Below are 13,411 nucleotides of genomic sequence, written 5' to 3'. Positions count from 1 at the left end.
AAGCACAGATGGGCCATGAGAGCCTCACGAGGAATCGGATGTTCTTGCACAAAACGGTGCTACTACACCAGCAGGGGAACAGCAGAAACTGGAACTGAGTGTAATTATCAGGTCCCCAGTAATTAAACTCACCCAGGCACACACCATAACCCACCTCGAAGGGGCATGGATCGCATGGAGCGGGATGTCACAGGTCTGTACACCCACCTGATTTCAGGATCACCCATCTCTGTCCTCAGTTTGTGACCAGTATGGCCAGATTTGGGGCAGACAGCGCAGACTTTCCTAACCAATAATGCTGTCTAGTCGATGAGTTTTATCGTCTTCCAGCTTCAAAGGGAAGGAGTGCTTTGGGTTAAAGGTTTGTTATAGAGGATATAAATTCCATATGCAGGCTGGCTAGGAACTGCTCTACAATGCAATTACAGTGACAACAATCTGCTTATTTCTTTCTACTCTATTGACCCAATAAACATGAGTCATATCTCAAATACGGGACCTCTATCACCCAGCTAGATGGCAGGTAATTTTGTGCATGCTATTCAAAGAAACCTTTGGGCATTCACTGTAGGCTCAGAACTTGGTCCTGCTAAGCTCGTCAAAATGATCATTAAGTATTTGCTCTTGTTTCTTCTTCCCTTGAAGAAATACAAATATCTCTACTAAAGATCTAAGCTTTAAATAGCTAAAACCTCAGTAAGAGAGGGAATCCACATTCCCTAGATAATAGCAAGACAAGAAAAAATGGGAAAAAAGTGACATTAGTTGATCAAAGGGGAAAGAGGATTTTTTCCTCTTCTTTTCAATCAAAGTACGGTACGTAGGGTTATGACCTATGCACTAAGCTTCCCGTTAATGGCAGCTAGTCTATAACAAGTTGACCGAATGACCCTGCTTCTAGTCCCATGAGAGTTATTAATAACCAGAGCACATCACCTCCACGTAGCACATTTGAAGCTCCCACTCAGGCGCAGAAGATGTACATCAGCACCAGCTAACGAAATCAGATTTCCTGGGGAAATCACGGCTCATGCATGCCAGCCAGATTTACAGCCCCAAATACAAGTCAGAGCCACGTGTGTCCATGTCAAATGCGGGAGGCCAAAATGCTGTACTCACCTTGGTTCCTTTGCTCCTCAAGATCCTTTCCTCGATGGGCACAACACTGCCAGCAGCGCATGTTGGACTTCTTCCAGCCCTGCTCCAAAGGGAGAAAATGCAATGAAATGAAATCTGAAGCAATCAATTCCAGGGACTGTGCAGGGCTGGGAACTGACTGCTTCAAGCCAGGGTGGGTTTTTCTTTCCTCCCAAGACTTGGCTGAGTTTTTGAAACTGTGTAGAACAGCAGTAGAGTTTGTGCTAAGCTGTCTCCATGTGTGTTTGGGGAGAAGCTCAGCAAAGGTGTTAAAAACAACAGCAAAGCTGTTTGACCAGCCCTTAAAATGGGACATGGCACAACCACTTTAAACGTCTCCACTTTCTGATGAACTTGCTGTTCTTTCACTAATCCTGTTTAATGACAACTTCTATTAGGTTTTGATCTGGACAACAGGAAGCATCTCCCTATGCTGTTCAACTGCAAAAGAAGTGAAGAACCTAAGAGAAAACAAAAAACCAACATGGGCACCAAGTGCAAAGCAGACACCGAGGTTTTGTTGCTGTTTGCCCTGGAAGTGACCAGCTCTGGGGAGGGAATACAGCTGGCTGAGAAGAAAAGCCATACCTGAGCTGAGGTTGCTGCACAGTCCAGGTTTCAGAGACCTACCAGCAGTATCTGTACGTCCAACCCAGTCCTGCTGAAGCCGTCATCTTGCTCCGAAGGCTCTCTCTCCACACTGAACCCTGCCGGTCAAATGCCCCATCTCCCAGGTACACCAAAATCCCTGGCAAAGAGGCTGCTCCACTTACCTCCTTCACCCTCTTAAATTTTATTTGAAAACATGCAGAATTGCAGCTACGTGCCCCTGCGATCAGGCAACCCCCATCCTCTCCACCCTTGCCCCTTTCACTGGGGACATTGGGCAATACTGCCCCCCACAGCCCAGTCCCTCTGATTTTCATTCACCCCTCAAGCTTGGAAGCCGGACATTGCCTTCCCCATGCTTTCATCCTCAAGGTGTCACAGTAAAGCGATCCATCATCTCGGTTTGTTAAAGTACTTTATTGGTGGTCACATATACGCTGTGCACATTAAGCTTTGTACAAAAACCCTTCCGTTAGCACCAGAGCAAGCGACAGATGCTGGAACGGACTCACAAGGCAGTTTGCCTCCAGCAGCGAGGGCCAGGTTCAATAAGAGCCAAATCAGCCACACCAGGCAGACTCCACCAGCAAACCATCCCTGCAGATCGCAGCCTGAGAAAATTAGGTACACCCTCCCCGAGGAGCCTGGTTTGGGTGTACTGCTGCCAGCGGGATGCCGGCAGCGTGCAGGAGCAGCTCCGTGCCTGCTGCCGCACTCTGCCTTTGGGGCCCTGCCTCCCGCTTCTGGTGCTCCCCCATCAAGCGTCGGTGCAGGTCAACAAGGCAAAACTCAAATTCCCATTTCGGTAGCTCTAGACCAGCAGGAAGGAGTTTCCACAAGGGAAACACCCAACTCAGCCTCACTTGTCATCCAAGCCGCTCTCCGGCAGCAGGGCGCCGCTGGAGCCCTTGCTTTTGCGGATGCACATGCCGCAGTCCAGCTCCACGTCGATGTCCCCAAATTTCAGCTGGCAGGATTCATTGCAGCTGCAGGGAGAGACAGGAACACGGCTCAGGTGCTTACGGGCAGCAGAGCTGTCAGCTCTGCAGCAGCACCTAGCCCTCCCCATCCCTCCCAGCCAAGCCACGGAGCAGCCCATGCTCCCCAAGGACACGCGGTTTTCCTAACCCACGACACAGGTGTTGGGGTTCCCAGGGCGGCACGGGGTTTTGGAGGTGCTCTTGGCCCTCTGTGCCCCTCTCACCCACGTACCAGCGAGACGTGGCCGCGTTGGCTGCCAGGACGGCGAGGGCACCCGCGTAGTGCCAGCAGAAGCACATGGTGAGGAATGTGACATTGCTGCGGTCGGTCTGATCCCAGCCTGGTCCTCCCCATGGTGGGGTCAGCACAAACCCAATCTGGTCACAGACGGAGGAGGCGTTAGGCATCAGTACACATCAGGCTTTAGCACGTCGCTCTTTGCTTTCCCTCCTGTTTTTATCTCTGTGTCCAAACTGCTGCAGCTGACCACAGGCTGGAGGCAAAATAATCCCAGTAGCACCCAGACCACTGCCCTCAGCACCTTCACCTCCCCACTCAGATTGGGACCCAACATTGTGCTCATATCTCCACAACGACAGCTGTGGCACTAACCTGTGTTTCCCCCAGTTTCTTACTAAGATATCCCATCCAGTTTAACCCCATCAGATGTGCCATAAGGGTCAGGGCAGCACCCCTGTTCTTGCCTTCCTGGGGGCAAGGCCCACTGCTCGGAGGAGAGCACTGGGTCCCACTGACCTGCCAGAGCCAGGAGCCCTGCAGAAGGAAGGTGCTGGTCCTGAGGGACTCCAGGATGATGTGGTCTCGGAGGAACACCTCCAGGAGGGCACAGAGGGCTCCAGCAAAGATAGCCATGGCCAACAGGGAGTGGAGGTGCTGGTCCAGCGCAGCATCGCTGTAGTCACGGAAACAGAAGAGCAAGCCTGCCAAGATTCACACTGCATTAGAAGAGGATGTTGTGGGATTTGTGCATGTTTTTTAAGAACACATCTGAATATTGCGACTATTCTCCAGGTCTTGCTGTGATCTGCCTGATGGGAAGAGCCACCGGTGTGCTCTGCACATACAGTAGCCCCTAGAGCCGTGGGCATCCCTGTGACCCAGCCAGAACTGCCAGGAGCACAGCAACGGGCACCTTCAGCTCGGAAGGGATTGGGGACCTCAAGGTACCTCAAACCTCATGGTTTCCCACTCTGTTGGGTGGGGAAAGCACATTTTTGTGACTCCAGAGAGGGACAGCTGCTTGTCACCAGGAGAAGCGCAAATCCCTGTGCACAACGAGCGGCCAGCCGTGGCTGGGCTCATGTTTGGAGAGGAACGGAGAGTGCATCCTGCACCCTGTCACCAGCCACAGCACAGCTGGGGGACTTTTGCCAGCTGGTGACCCCTCCCCCCCCAGACACCCCACGTCATTCACCTTCCATGAAGAGAGCCACAGACAGCAAGAGCCGATCCAAGCCAAGCGGCAGCTTCAGTGGTGAGTGCAAGACGACATCCACGATGCCAGAGAGGAGGAAGAAGAGGTACATGGTGGTGTAGTGCCAGTGGGTGAGGTCTGTCCAGCTGTGTGTCTTGGGGCTGTACAGCGTCATGTGGGGACCAGAGGGAACAAACTGCTCCACCAGTATCCCTAGGCAGAGAGCAGAAAGGTCACGCTTTTCTTTTTACATGGAGGAAAATACAAGCTTGGAAATGTTTCCTTGAGATGGGGAATTCATAACAATATCTGCCCAGCATTATCCATAGGAATGCTAGCAGGGTCCCACCACAGTGCGTACCACCAGCTTGTCCCCAAGCTCTCCCACAGCAGCCCACCCCAACCAGCCCGGTCTCATGGGGGAGAGTGATTGCAGTGTGGTCCTGCTGCCTTGCAGAGCAGAAACTCTTCATCCCTTACCTGCCAGAGCAAAGAAAGCTTTGACTGCCCCTTCAAAGACTTCTGCGCGCTGGACTCCATAGCTTGGCTGGTTCTCGGCATTCACTTTCCATCTGAGATACTTCAGGGGGTATCGCACAGACCACCAGAGACCAAAAACGAGGAAGAAGGTGCCCCGGAGGGCACTGCCGAGGAAACTCGATGTCATCAGGCTCACTCACAGGGCCTGCAAGGACAAACAGTGCCTGGGGAGAAATTCAAATTATCCCCAAGAGAGGTCGGGCTGCTCGTTTGCTTGGCTTCCCTGGGGAGCTGCACCCAACCGAGCCGCTGCACCATTGGGTGCAAACAGGGAATGCCGGAGACGTGAAGTCACCAGGGAGAAGCTGCCACCGTGCACCACTGTATATGTATATATGTATATACATATGGGGTTGTATGCATACAAGAATCAGGACTTCGTTGTGCCAAAGAAAAATGCATTAGCACTCAAGAAAACACAGCAGCTTTTAGAAGAGGCACCATAACAAAGTTTTTTGCTAATAAAAAACAACAGCACAATTACTTCCTTGGAACACGAGCTCCCTCCAAACCAGATAATTACCAGGGCGTGAATCCAGCCGGCACCTTCAGCAGCTCCAGCCAGCTGCGGCTCTGCTGGACCCCGCAGCAGAAGGCAAGGCCAGCACCAGCACCGCTCCCCAAAGGAGCCTCGTGCAGCTTCCCCGCAACATCCACGTTGCACGTGAGCAGTGACAGGACATCAGGGAAAGGCATTTCATCTCCAGAAGGAAGAGCTCAGACACTGAGGGCATGCCACCGCACCAACACCACCAGGCACTGAGTAGCAGCAAGGAAGGCAAGGAGAAACTTGAAGAAAGAGCAGCAAGCACAGAAGGAATAAGGAGTTATCTGAGGGTTTCCAGCTGTTATCGGGGCATGTTGATGTTACCTTGGGATGGTCTTGTCTCCTCCAGCAAGACCTCTCTCCTTGCTCTCTGTATACATCTATCGCTCGAGGAGGTCTCGCTCCTTCCCTCCTCTCGGGCTCTCTGCTCCTTCGCTACCACTCGCACTTGTGTGGAAGCAAGCATTACTCACCCGCGGAAGAGTTACCACACCGCCTTGCATCAGGAGGGCCTTGCATCACAAATCACATCCTTGTGTTTATAAATACCAAAGGAAATTGCAGAGGCTGGATGAACAACTCCAGCACGTTCTCCAAGTCCTCCCACACGAGAAAGTAATTAGGCGCTGCGAAATTAGGGTAGGATGTGGCGGGGCAAGAGCCTGAGGTGAGGGAGAGCTCTGCGAGGTGTCCCTGGCCAGGTTTTGGCTGCAGTACTGGAGTCAGTCGAACTGGCTCTGTGTGGGCAAGGGCAGGATTTGGATTTCCAGGCTGTGTCACCCATCGCATCTCCAGGACACAGGTGATGTGGGGAAGGCTCGCAGCTCTTCACGCCGTGCTAAGGTTTCCTCTCAGGAGGGAAGTTACTCAACAGCCCTTTGGGCTGATGAGATCGGCCCCGTCCCAGCAGCTGGTTCAGGAGCTGGTGGTGGCTTTTTGTTGTGTTTTGGGTGCCTACAGGAGGGTGAAGTGGATCATGCCCCAGGAGGGCCCATGTCTTTGCTGATTACAGCCTGGACACCCAGGCCAGGGCACATATCATCCTAGCACCTGCATCCACTTGCTGAAGTGACTAAGAACAAATGCTCTTGAATCACATTTAAGCAGCGTGTAATTGCACGATCTATAACCAAATTTGACCATTGCCCTGCAGGGACTGTAACTGCAAGGACAACAGCCTGAAGCTGGAGTCAGAAACATACCCCGATCAAGATGCATAGCTGGAACATTAATTTTACATGCTTAATTGGAGGAGAGGAGCAGGAGAGCAGAAACATCCCAGCGCCCAAGCATCAGAAATGACAACCAACACATCCCACCTGCAGCTCTGAGCCACACCAGTGTCCAGATTCAACTCAGAGATTTATCCCCCCACATCCACAGGGCATCCACCCCTCATCTCAATTAGCAGCAGCCCCAAAACCACTGTTTCAAAGCTGACCCTAGGTTCTTCTGCCCTGACCATCCCTCTCCCCAGTGCAATAGCCTCACTCTTCTCCTTTATGGACAGTTGGCTTTGTAGCCTCCCAATTCCGCAAGGCTTCAGGCAGTTCTCACATGTCCCCTTTGGTTCTTTCCACCAGGACACAGCTCTCCAGCAGCCACCGCAGAGACTGCAGACTTGTATGTACTTAGCTCCTTGTGGTGCAGAGCACATTTTTCTGCCTCTCTCACGCCTAAAGTATGTTCTGGGGCATCTTTCATTCAGCAGAGATGCCCCAAGCCCACCGTTTGGTCAAGCAGACATTTGGCTGTAGCCCTCTCAAAAAGCAAACCCAAAAGTTTATTTTAAGAAACAGCCACTATTTTGCTGAGAAACCAGACATGTTTCCAAGCAACAAAGCACTTGCACAGCTCCCATACTCAAGGCATAGCAAAACACTCCCCCATCCCCACAACCATCCCACAGAGGCCAAACTCAGCCCACCTCGCCCACCAGCTCCCTCAGCACCCCAGGCCAGGCTCACATGCACGCTGGTTGAGCTCCAGGCGAGTCGCAGCCCCTGAATGCAGTGCTGGCTGAGGAGAGGCACTTGGGTTATTTATTTTTCCTGCAAGCTACTATGTCTGTCAGAGGATGTGAAATACAGCTGCAGTCAGAAGTTATTACCTGAGCTGCCCTTCTCCCCCCGCAGCTCCCAGTCCGCGATGCTTTTGCTTTAGCAGCCGTAAGGGAGCTGCCTTCTCTCCTTACAGCACAGCACATTTGGGCAGGACAGAGTTTCTGCCTGATTTCCAGGCTCTCCCCCAGAGCCATCACAGCTCCAGCACACATCCAGCCAAATGGCACCTCTGATGATTTCGGTCCCACATGGGGGATTGTTCCCGCTGATGCAGGGACATCGCTGCTGCAGGGAGGATGCTGTCCGCAAGGATACATGAGTATCTGTGGGTGAAAAGATCAGCCCAGCAGGGAAAAGCAGCAGCCCAGGACAACCAGCCTAGCCAGGGACATTTGGAGAGTCTTGTCCTAAATGTACCTGTTTGTGGATCCTCCTCCACCTCCGCTAGGCACACCTCTCTTGTGCCAACAGCCCTCGCCCAGCAGCAGAGGCACCCAGCCTGTCCCCTCTCCTGCAAATCCTCCATCATGGCACAGCTCCAAAAGCTGATGACCCCCAGAAGTGCTAAAGCCACAGAAACTCTGACACTGCCTTGACTGCTGGGAGACATCAGTGGCTGCCATCACATAAAACCTCTTCTTGAAGAAGTGGGCTCAAGAAGCTACATCCATTCCACGCACAGCTCAGCCACCCGTTTCTTTATGGGGAAAGAGAGCAGTTTACCTGCAACTTCTGCCTGTCCTTCTCCCTCGCCAGATGCGGGCAGCAAGGAGCGGTTATTACTCAGAAGTGGCAGATAAAGGGAGAAGTGGCGGGGAGGTGGCCCTCAGACAGGATGTTTAGAGCTGAGCATCCTGCAGGACAGCTCAAAGCACGCTGAGTCAACCGGCTTTCACAACCAGAGGCACCTCGGCCTGCTATTAACAAGAAGTCTCCTGGAGTTTGCCACAAAATCAGGAAGAGCAGCCAATTCCTGTTCCCATGGCAACCACATATATTCAGTTATCATGTTATTTTTTGGATGGCTGGGGAAAGAGCCAAGGAAAGACAAGGATGCAGCATCGCCCAACACCGCCAGGCTCTGCTGGAAGGGCTCTGAAGTCCCAGAACTGGACTCAGTAACCCCTTTATGGGGTCTGGCCTTATGTAAGGTGTCTGTAGGCAGGAGTTTGGGGTCAGGGGCTCCCAAACCAGAGCTGAGCCCTTGCAAGCTCAATATCCAGCTCTTCAGTCTCCAGAGGAGGAGGAGAAGGATGGACCCTTACCCCAAAAAGAAGGGTTGGCAGGACACAGCAGCCTGGTTTTACTCCTTTTTTTCCCTATTTGACAGAACACTGCCCAACACCAAGCAGTTGCAGCCACAAATCATTACTAACCTGCAAAGCATGCCCCAAATTCCTGCATGCCCAGCCTTAGCACCTCACCAGCCGCACAGATGAGCAACGCAGGTGCCTGGAGACGAACGCTCCCCCCACTGCCCCCAGCTCCCCTCCAAGCACTGGGTTTATGGTGCAGGAGCAGCACTGCTCAAGGAGCAGACCTGGGCATCTACAGCCACTCACTAAATTTGCAATCTGGTAATTCTCTGGGTTGCAAACATTTACATAACTCCCTGTGAACCCCAAAACCTCCCCAGCGGGGTGCAGGAGAAGCTGTGCCCAACGCTCAGCAATGCAAGATCCGTGCACATGAGCCAGTGCCGTGGGGAAGCCCCGAGGCTGGAAGAGCAGGAGGCAAACCAGCCTACCCCAAGGTGATGGGCTGTTCTCCAGTACAGCCAGAAATGCCACCGAGCCATAGCCAGGAGCTTGTTTACACGCATTATCTCCCTATCAGCGGCAGCAAGCAGGAGGAAGGAAGAAAAGCAAGCAGCTGCTGGCGTGCTGCTGTGCTGCACCGCTGCCACCAGCCCTTCTTGCACGCCGCTCCGGGGCTTGCTCGCCTCCAACAGGAGGCACCTCCGTACTCGCAGGATGGAGAAATGCAAACAGGGACAGGGCAAGGGACACTGCACTCATCTGCAGGTGCTGCTTGTCCTGCAAACGCGTGGTGGGAGCCAAGCACATGTGGAAGGGGATCCCTAATTTCCAGGGAAGCCTGCAGCAGCAGAGGGGCTGCCAAAGCACGAGCACCAAGCCAAGCTTTCAGGAGCTTGCAGGGTCCGCTAAGACTGAGTACTAAGAGAAATGCAGCTATTTTCCCTAAGCCCCCATAGAAGCCCTCCCTATGGATCCACCCAAAAATAATACAGCAATGTGAGCTTACCTGGAGCGTGCAGGTTACTGGAGGAGCGCAGCAGCGTGGTTTGTGCCTGTGTTTTTCCTCCTGCTAACAGCCAGCTCCACAAAGCAGCATCCCAAAAAGCAGCTGAGCTAAAAGCTGGTCACCAAACAGCAGCAAAGCCCCCCAGGACTGCAGGAGAACAGGAGCTGGGAGCCAGCAGCTGGGGGAAGAGGGGAAAAAATGAGGCCCAGCTGCACCGTGCCTGCCCCTTGCCATGGAGGTTAAAGTGCCAGCCAGGAGCAAAAACAGCAGAGAAAGGTTTTTGTGAAAGGGTAATTCAAAATAAAGTACCTGCCAGTCTGTTCGCAAGGCAGACTTTGGGAAAAGCTGGCAGTGCACGAAATGCTTGGGGAAAAGGGATTTCCAGCCTTTTAAGGCATCCCCACAACAAAAAGTGAGGATGAGACTGTGAGAAGTGCTTGGGAACAGGGGACAAAATGATGGCAGCCCCCCCCCAGATCACAGAAGGGGTCAGCCACACACCATGGGTGCTATCACAGCTAGCATGAAGGGATGCACTCCAATGAATTGTGCTGAGCTGCAAACCACTGGGGCAGGGGGAACGTTATGGGATAGTCCCAGCAACCGTACAGCTGCCCTGATGTTCCCCAGCTCAACACCAAGCTGAATTTGACTTCATTTTTTATTTTATTTTTTCTTGGCTCTAACTGCAACATCCTCTCCCTGAAGGTTCATCATCGGCCTCAGTGCTAATGAAAAAATGTGATAATGTTTGCCTACTTCCTGGGGGTGGTGGGAGGCACAATCTAATTAAAGGTTTGCCAGCAGCTTAGGCTCTGCAGATGGATGGTTGTTAGGGAATTGCAAAGTATTATTATTATTATGACGAATGCTAAGACAGGCTTTCATAAACAGGCAACAGGGGAGGTGAAGCAGGTGGTAAAAGCATAGGCAGGGCTTGTTCTGCTTCCTACGCTATCATTCCGGCCTTACATAAACGTGGCCATGAAGGGTGGCAGCGGTAGATCCTATCTCTGGTCAGAACCACGAAATGAGCAGCTCGTGGACGGGCTGTGCTGGGGCTCTCGGTGCTGAGAAACTGAAGAACTGAGAAAGACAGAAGAAACAGGGCTAGGTATCTCTTTGGGACAACCAGCAGCATCTTCCTGCCTTGAACAGGCAGGTTCCTTATTTCTGCAACACTGGCAGCGCCCTGCACTGACCGACACCATCCACCAGCACCAGGCTGCGGTGACATACGGCTAAAACCAAACCACCCCAAACATCTCCCAGGGCATTACAGCCCTTTTAAAGTCAGATATGGCTACAAACATAGCCCGGGTCCATGCCAGCTGCACGGCCATTCAGTCCAGCCTGCCCAGTACAAAGTTTCAAGATGCTAGCTGATAATTCAATTTATATAGTGAAAAACGTACTGGTTGGTAGTAAAGCTGTGTTAAAAGTAGTACTCCATTTAGGACTGTCCTGGTATGTCTGTCATGTAAGAAATAAATGTGAGGATGGCTTTTGGTTGCACTTCACTATATAATAAGCCATCTCTGGACCACATACTGTGCCCTGGGCACCCAGCAACCTTCATGCCCTTCTTTGGGTACCGAAGCTATTTACAAACATGCTTTTTAGCCAAAACACAAATTGTTAATTCTCACCCAAAAACAAGTTCCTCAAAAAGCAACCACCACCTGTATTTTCTTCTAACTTAATCACAGGCTGTATCTCTCCTCCTTTGCTGACCTTCATACCTTGGAAAAGAACGTGCTCCAGAGAAGGAAAACAAATTAGCAAGCACTATACTGACAGTCCTAGGATGTTTGTAGGACCAGGAGTTAATGAGGCAGACAGAAGCTATTCCAGACTCTCGGTGCTACAGAGGGGAAAAGTGTTTTGTGGCCACATGGTGACAAGGGGACAAGAAAATGCTGGAGGAGATCTCAGAGGGAAAGGAGACTGCAACTTGATTAAGAGCAACAAACAGAGCCGTGAAGAATTCAATAAACCCTTTCCCACCTTCATGCTCAAAAGTAACGAGTGCTTTGAAAAAAAAAAAAACAAGGTTAGCTTTCAGCTGCATCCCCTCTGATGGAAATAACCTCCGGCTTTTGGGGATGGCAAGGAGGAGAGTGCCTGCAAGGTGAGGGTGACCTCGGCCAGCCTGGAGCAGCTTCTGCACGCCCAGCACCAGCTCTGCCACCTGATGCTGCCCTCATGTGGCTATTTAATGGGAAGAATGATTTTTTTTGTCTTTTTTTTTTTTTAAAGAAAATAATTCAGAGCACCACACTTTTTTTTTCTGCTGTTCAATTAAGGTTGTTTTCTGTCCTGGAGCACTCTAGGTGCTCAGTTTGTCATGCTGCAAATAAGGCTTCCTCAGTGCACTAGGAGTCAGCAGCTGCAAAATGCTCTCCCCGGGTCACGTCTCATCAGAGCAGCAAGAGGAATTGCCACAGTTTAGAAAAAAAAATATTCCAATCACCTCTTAGCAGAATAAGTATCTGCAAAATGCTTGTTGTCTTCATCAGTTACAATTCATGAGACTTAATTGCATGGTGTTTATCAGATGGATTTACAGTGGCGGATTACTCTGCTGCTTAATTCCCTTTGCACTGACCCTGTTGGCACCTCCTGATATCCAACGCTGCAAAATAAACCTGCTCCAAAGTGGTGGAAATGCAGGGAAGCTGGCATTCCAGGAAAGCTAGTCTTTACAGCACTGCTATAAAGCAATAAAAGCCTGACTGCAGCCCCCTTTGTCTGCAACACCCTCTGTGCACAAGAGGAAAGGGGCTGGGGCCTGCGGGCAGAGGGGCAGCTGCTTTTTGGATCAGTCACGTGTAGGAGCACAAACCCTGCTGCCATCCCCCCAACACTGAGAAGACTTCAGTGCAGAGCATCCTCCTGGCCCGAGGGTCTGAGACCCGAACAGCTGTAACTCAGTTTGTGCTGGTGTTTATTTTATAGATATTTCTTAATCTCTATACTCACTACTGGCACATCTTCCTCTTATCTAGGAAGTGATGTTTTTGCAAGTAATTATCTGGCAAAGGCAGGCTGAAAATGAAGTGTGCCTGTTTCATCTCACTTTCCCAGCCGAGGGGGTTTTGTTCAGTGGAAAAGTGGGACTTCTCATGAATCCCGGCTGCTCAGCCATGTGTCTTGCAGGCCTCCAGGCTTTGCAGGTCTGAGAGCTGGATTTGTCTAAGCCATTATTGCACACTCTATAATTTATAAGACTTAAACTTAAGGATATCAGCTCAACGAGGGTTTTTAATTCACATTTATTCACTCTTTAAGACTTTAAGTGAATATAAAACTATTTAAAACATGTCTTTAGTTCAAAGCTTTGGTAATAAATTTTGTATTGTGTTCAATCAAGCTGTGATGTTGCAAATTTGACATAATCCCACATCCAGCACTCCTTTGCTCTTCCTTCTTGGGATGACATTTTGTTGCCGAGGTGTTGGAAGACCTGACCCCAGCCTGGACCTTCCCTGCCTTCAGTTGCAGCAGGTCAGGCCGGCAGGGGCTTGGAAGAGTCACCCGGCCAAAGGGTGCCATCCTTCACTACGGAGACACACATGGGAACCCACAGGACAAAACGATCTCATAATGTTGAATTTCTGCACTTCATTTTGTAGCTAAAAGTCACTGTGGACAGTGATGGTGATATTTGGGTACAGGTTGGGACAGCTACCACCCATGCGCACAAGGGGCTTCCCAAGAGCAGAATGGTGGCACCTCTCCACTCTCTCCAAATATAAATATTTCATTAGATTTTGTTTTTTTCTTCTGAAAAACTGATTCTTCACATATTAGGAGAAGGAGACTGCACCATCC

General features: G+C 51.1%; 1 protein-coding gene across 1 annotated transcript; it reads right to left on the bottom strand.

Annotated features, from left to right (window-relative positions):
- Positions 1-2,605: 2,605 nt before the first annotated feature.
- Positions 2,606-11,590, bottom strand: LOC118252480 (transmembrane protein 45B-like). Its single transcript, XM_035555777.2, is given in 8 exon segments — positions 2,606-2,732; positions 2,959-3,104; positions 3,484-3,668; positions 4,163-4,375; positions 4,643-4,837; positions 5,453-5,461; positions 11,320-11,422; positions 11,585-11,590. Coding segments are annotated over 8 exon segments (984 nt in total).
- Positions 11,591-13,411: the final 1,821 nt, after the last annotated feature.

The sequence above is a fragment of the Cygnus atratus genome, chromosome 22, assembly GCF_013377495.2.
Source record: "Cygnus atratus isolate AKBS03 ecotype Queensland, Australia chromosome 22, CAtr_DNAZoo_HiC_assembly, whole genome shotgun sequence".
Lineage (NCBI taxonomy): Eukaryota > Metazoa > Chordata > Aves > Anseriformes > Anatidae > Cygnus > Cygnus atratus.
This window is presented reverse-complemented; position numbering and strand designations above follow the sequence as displayed.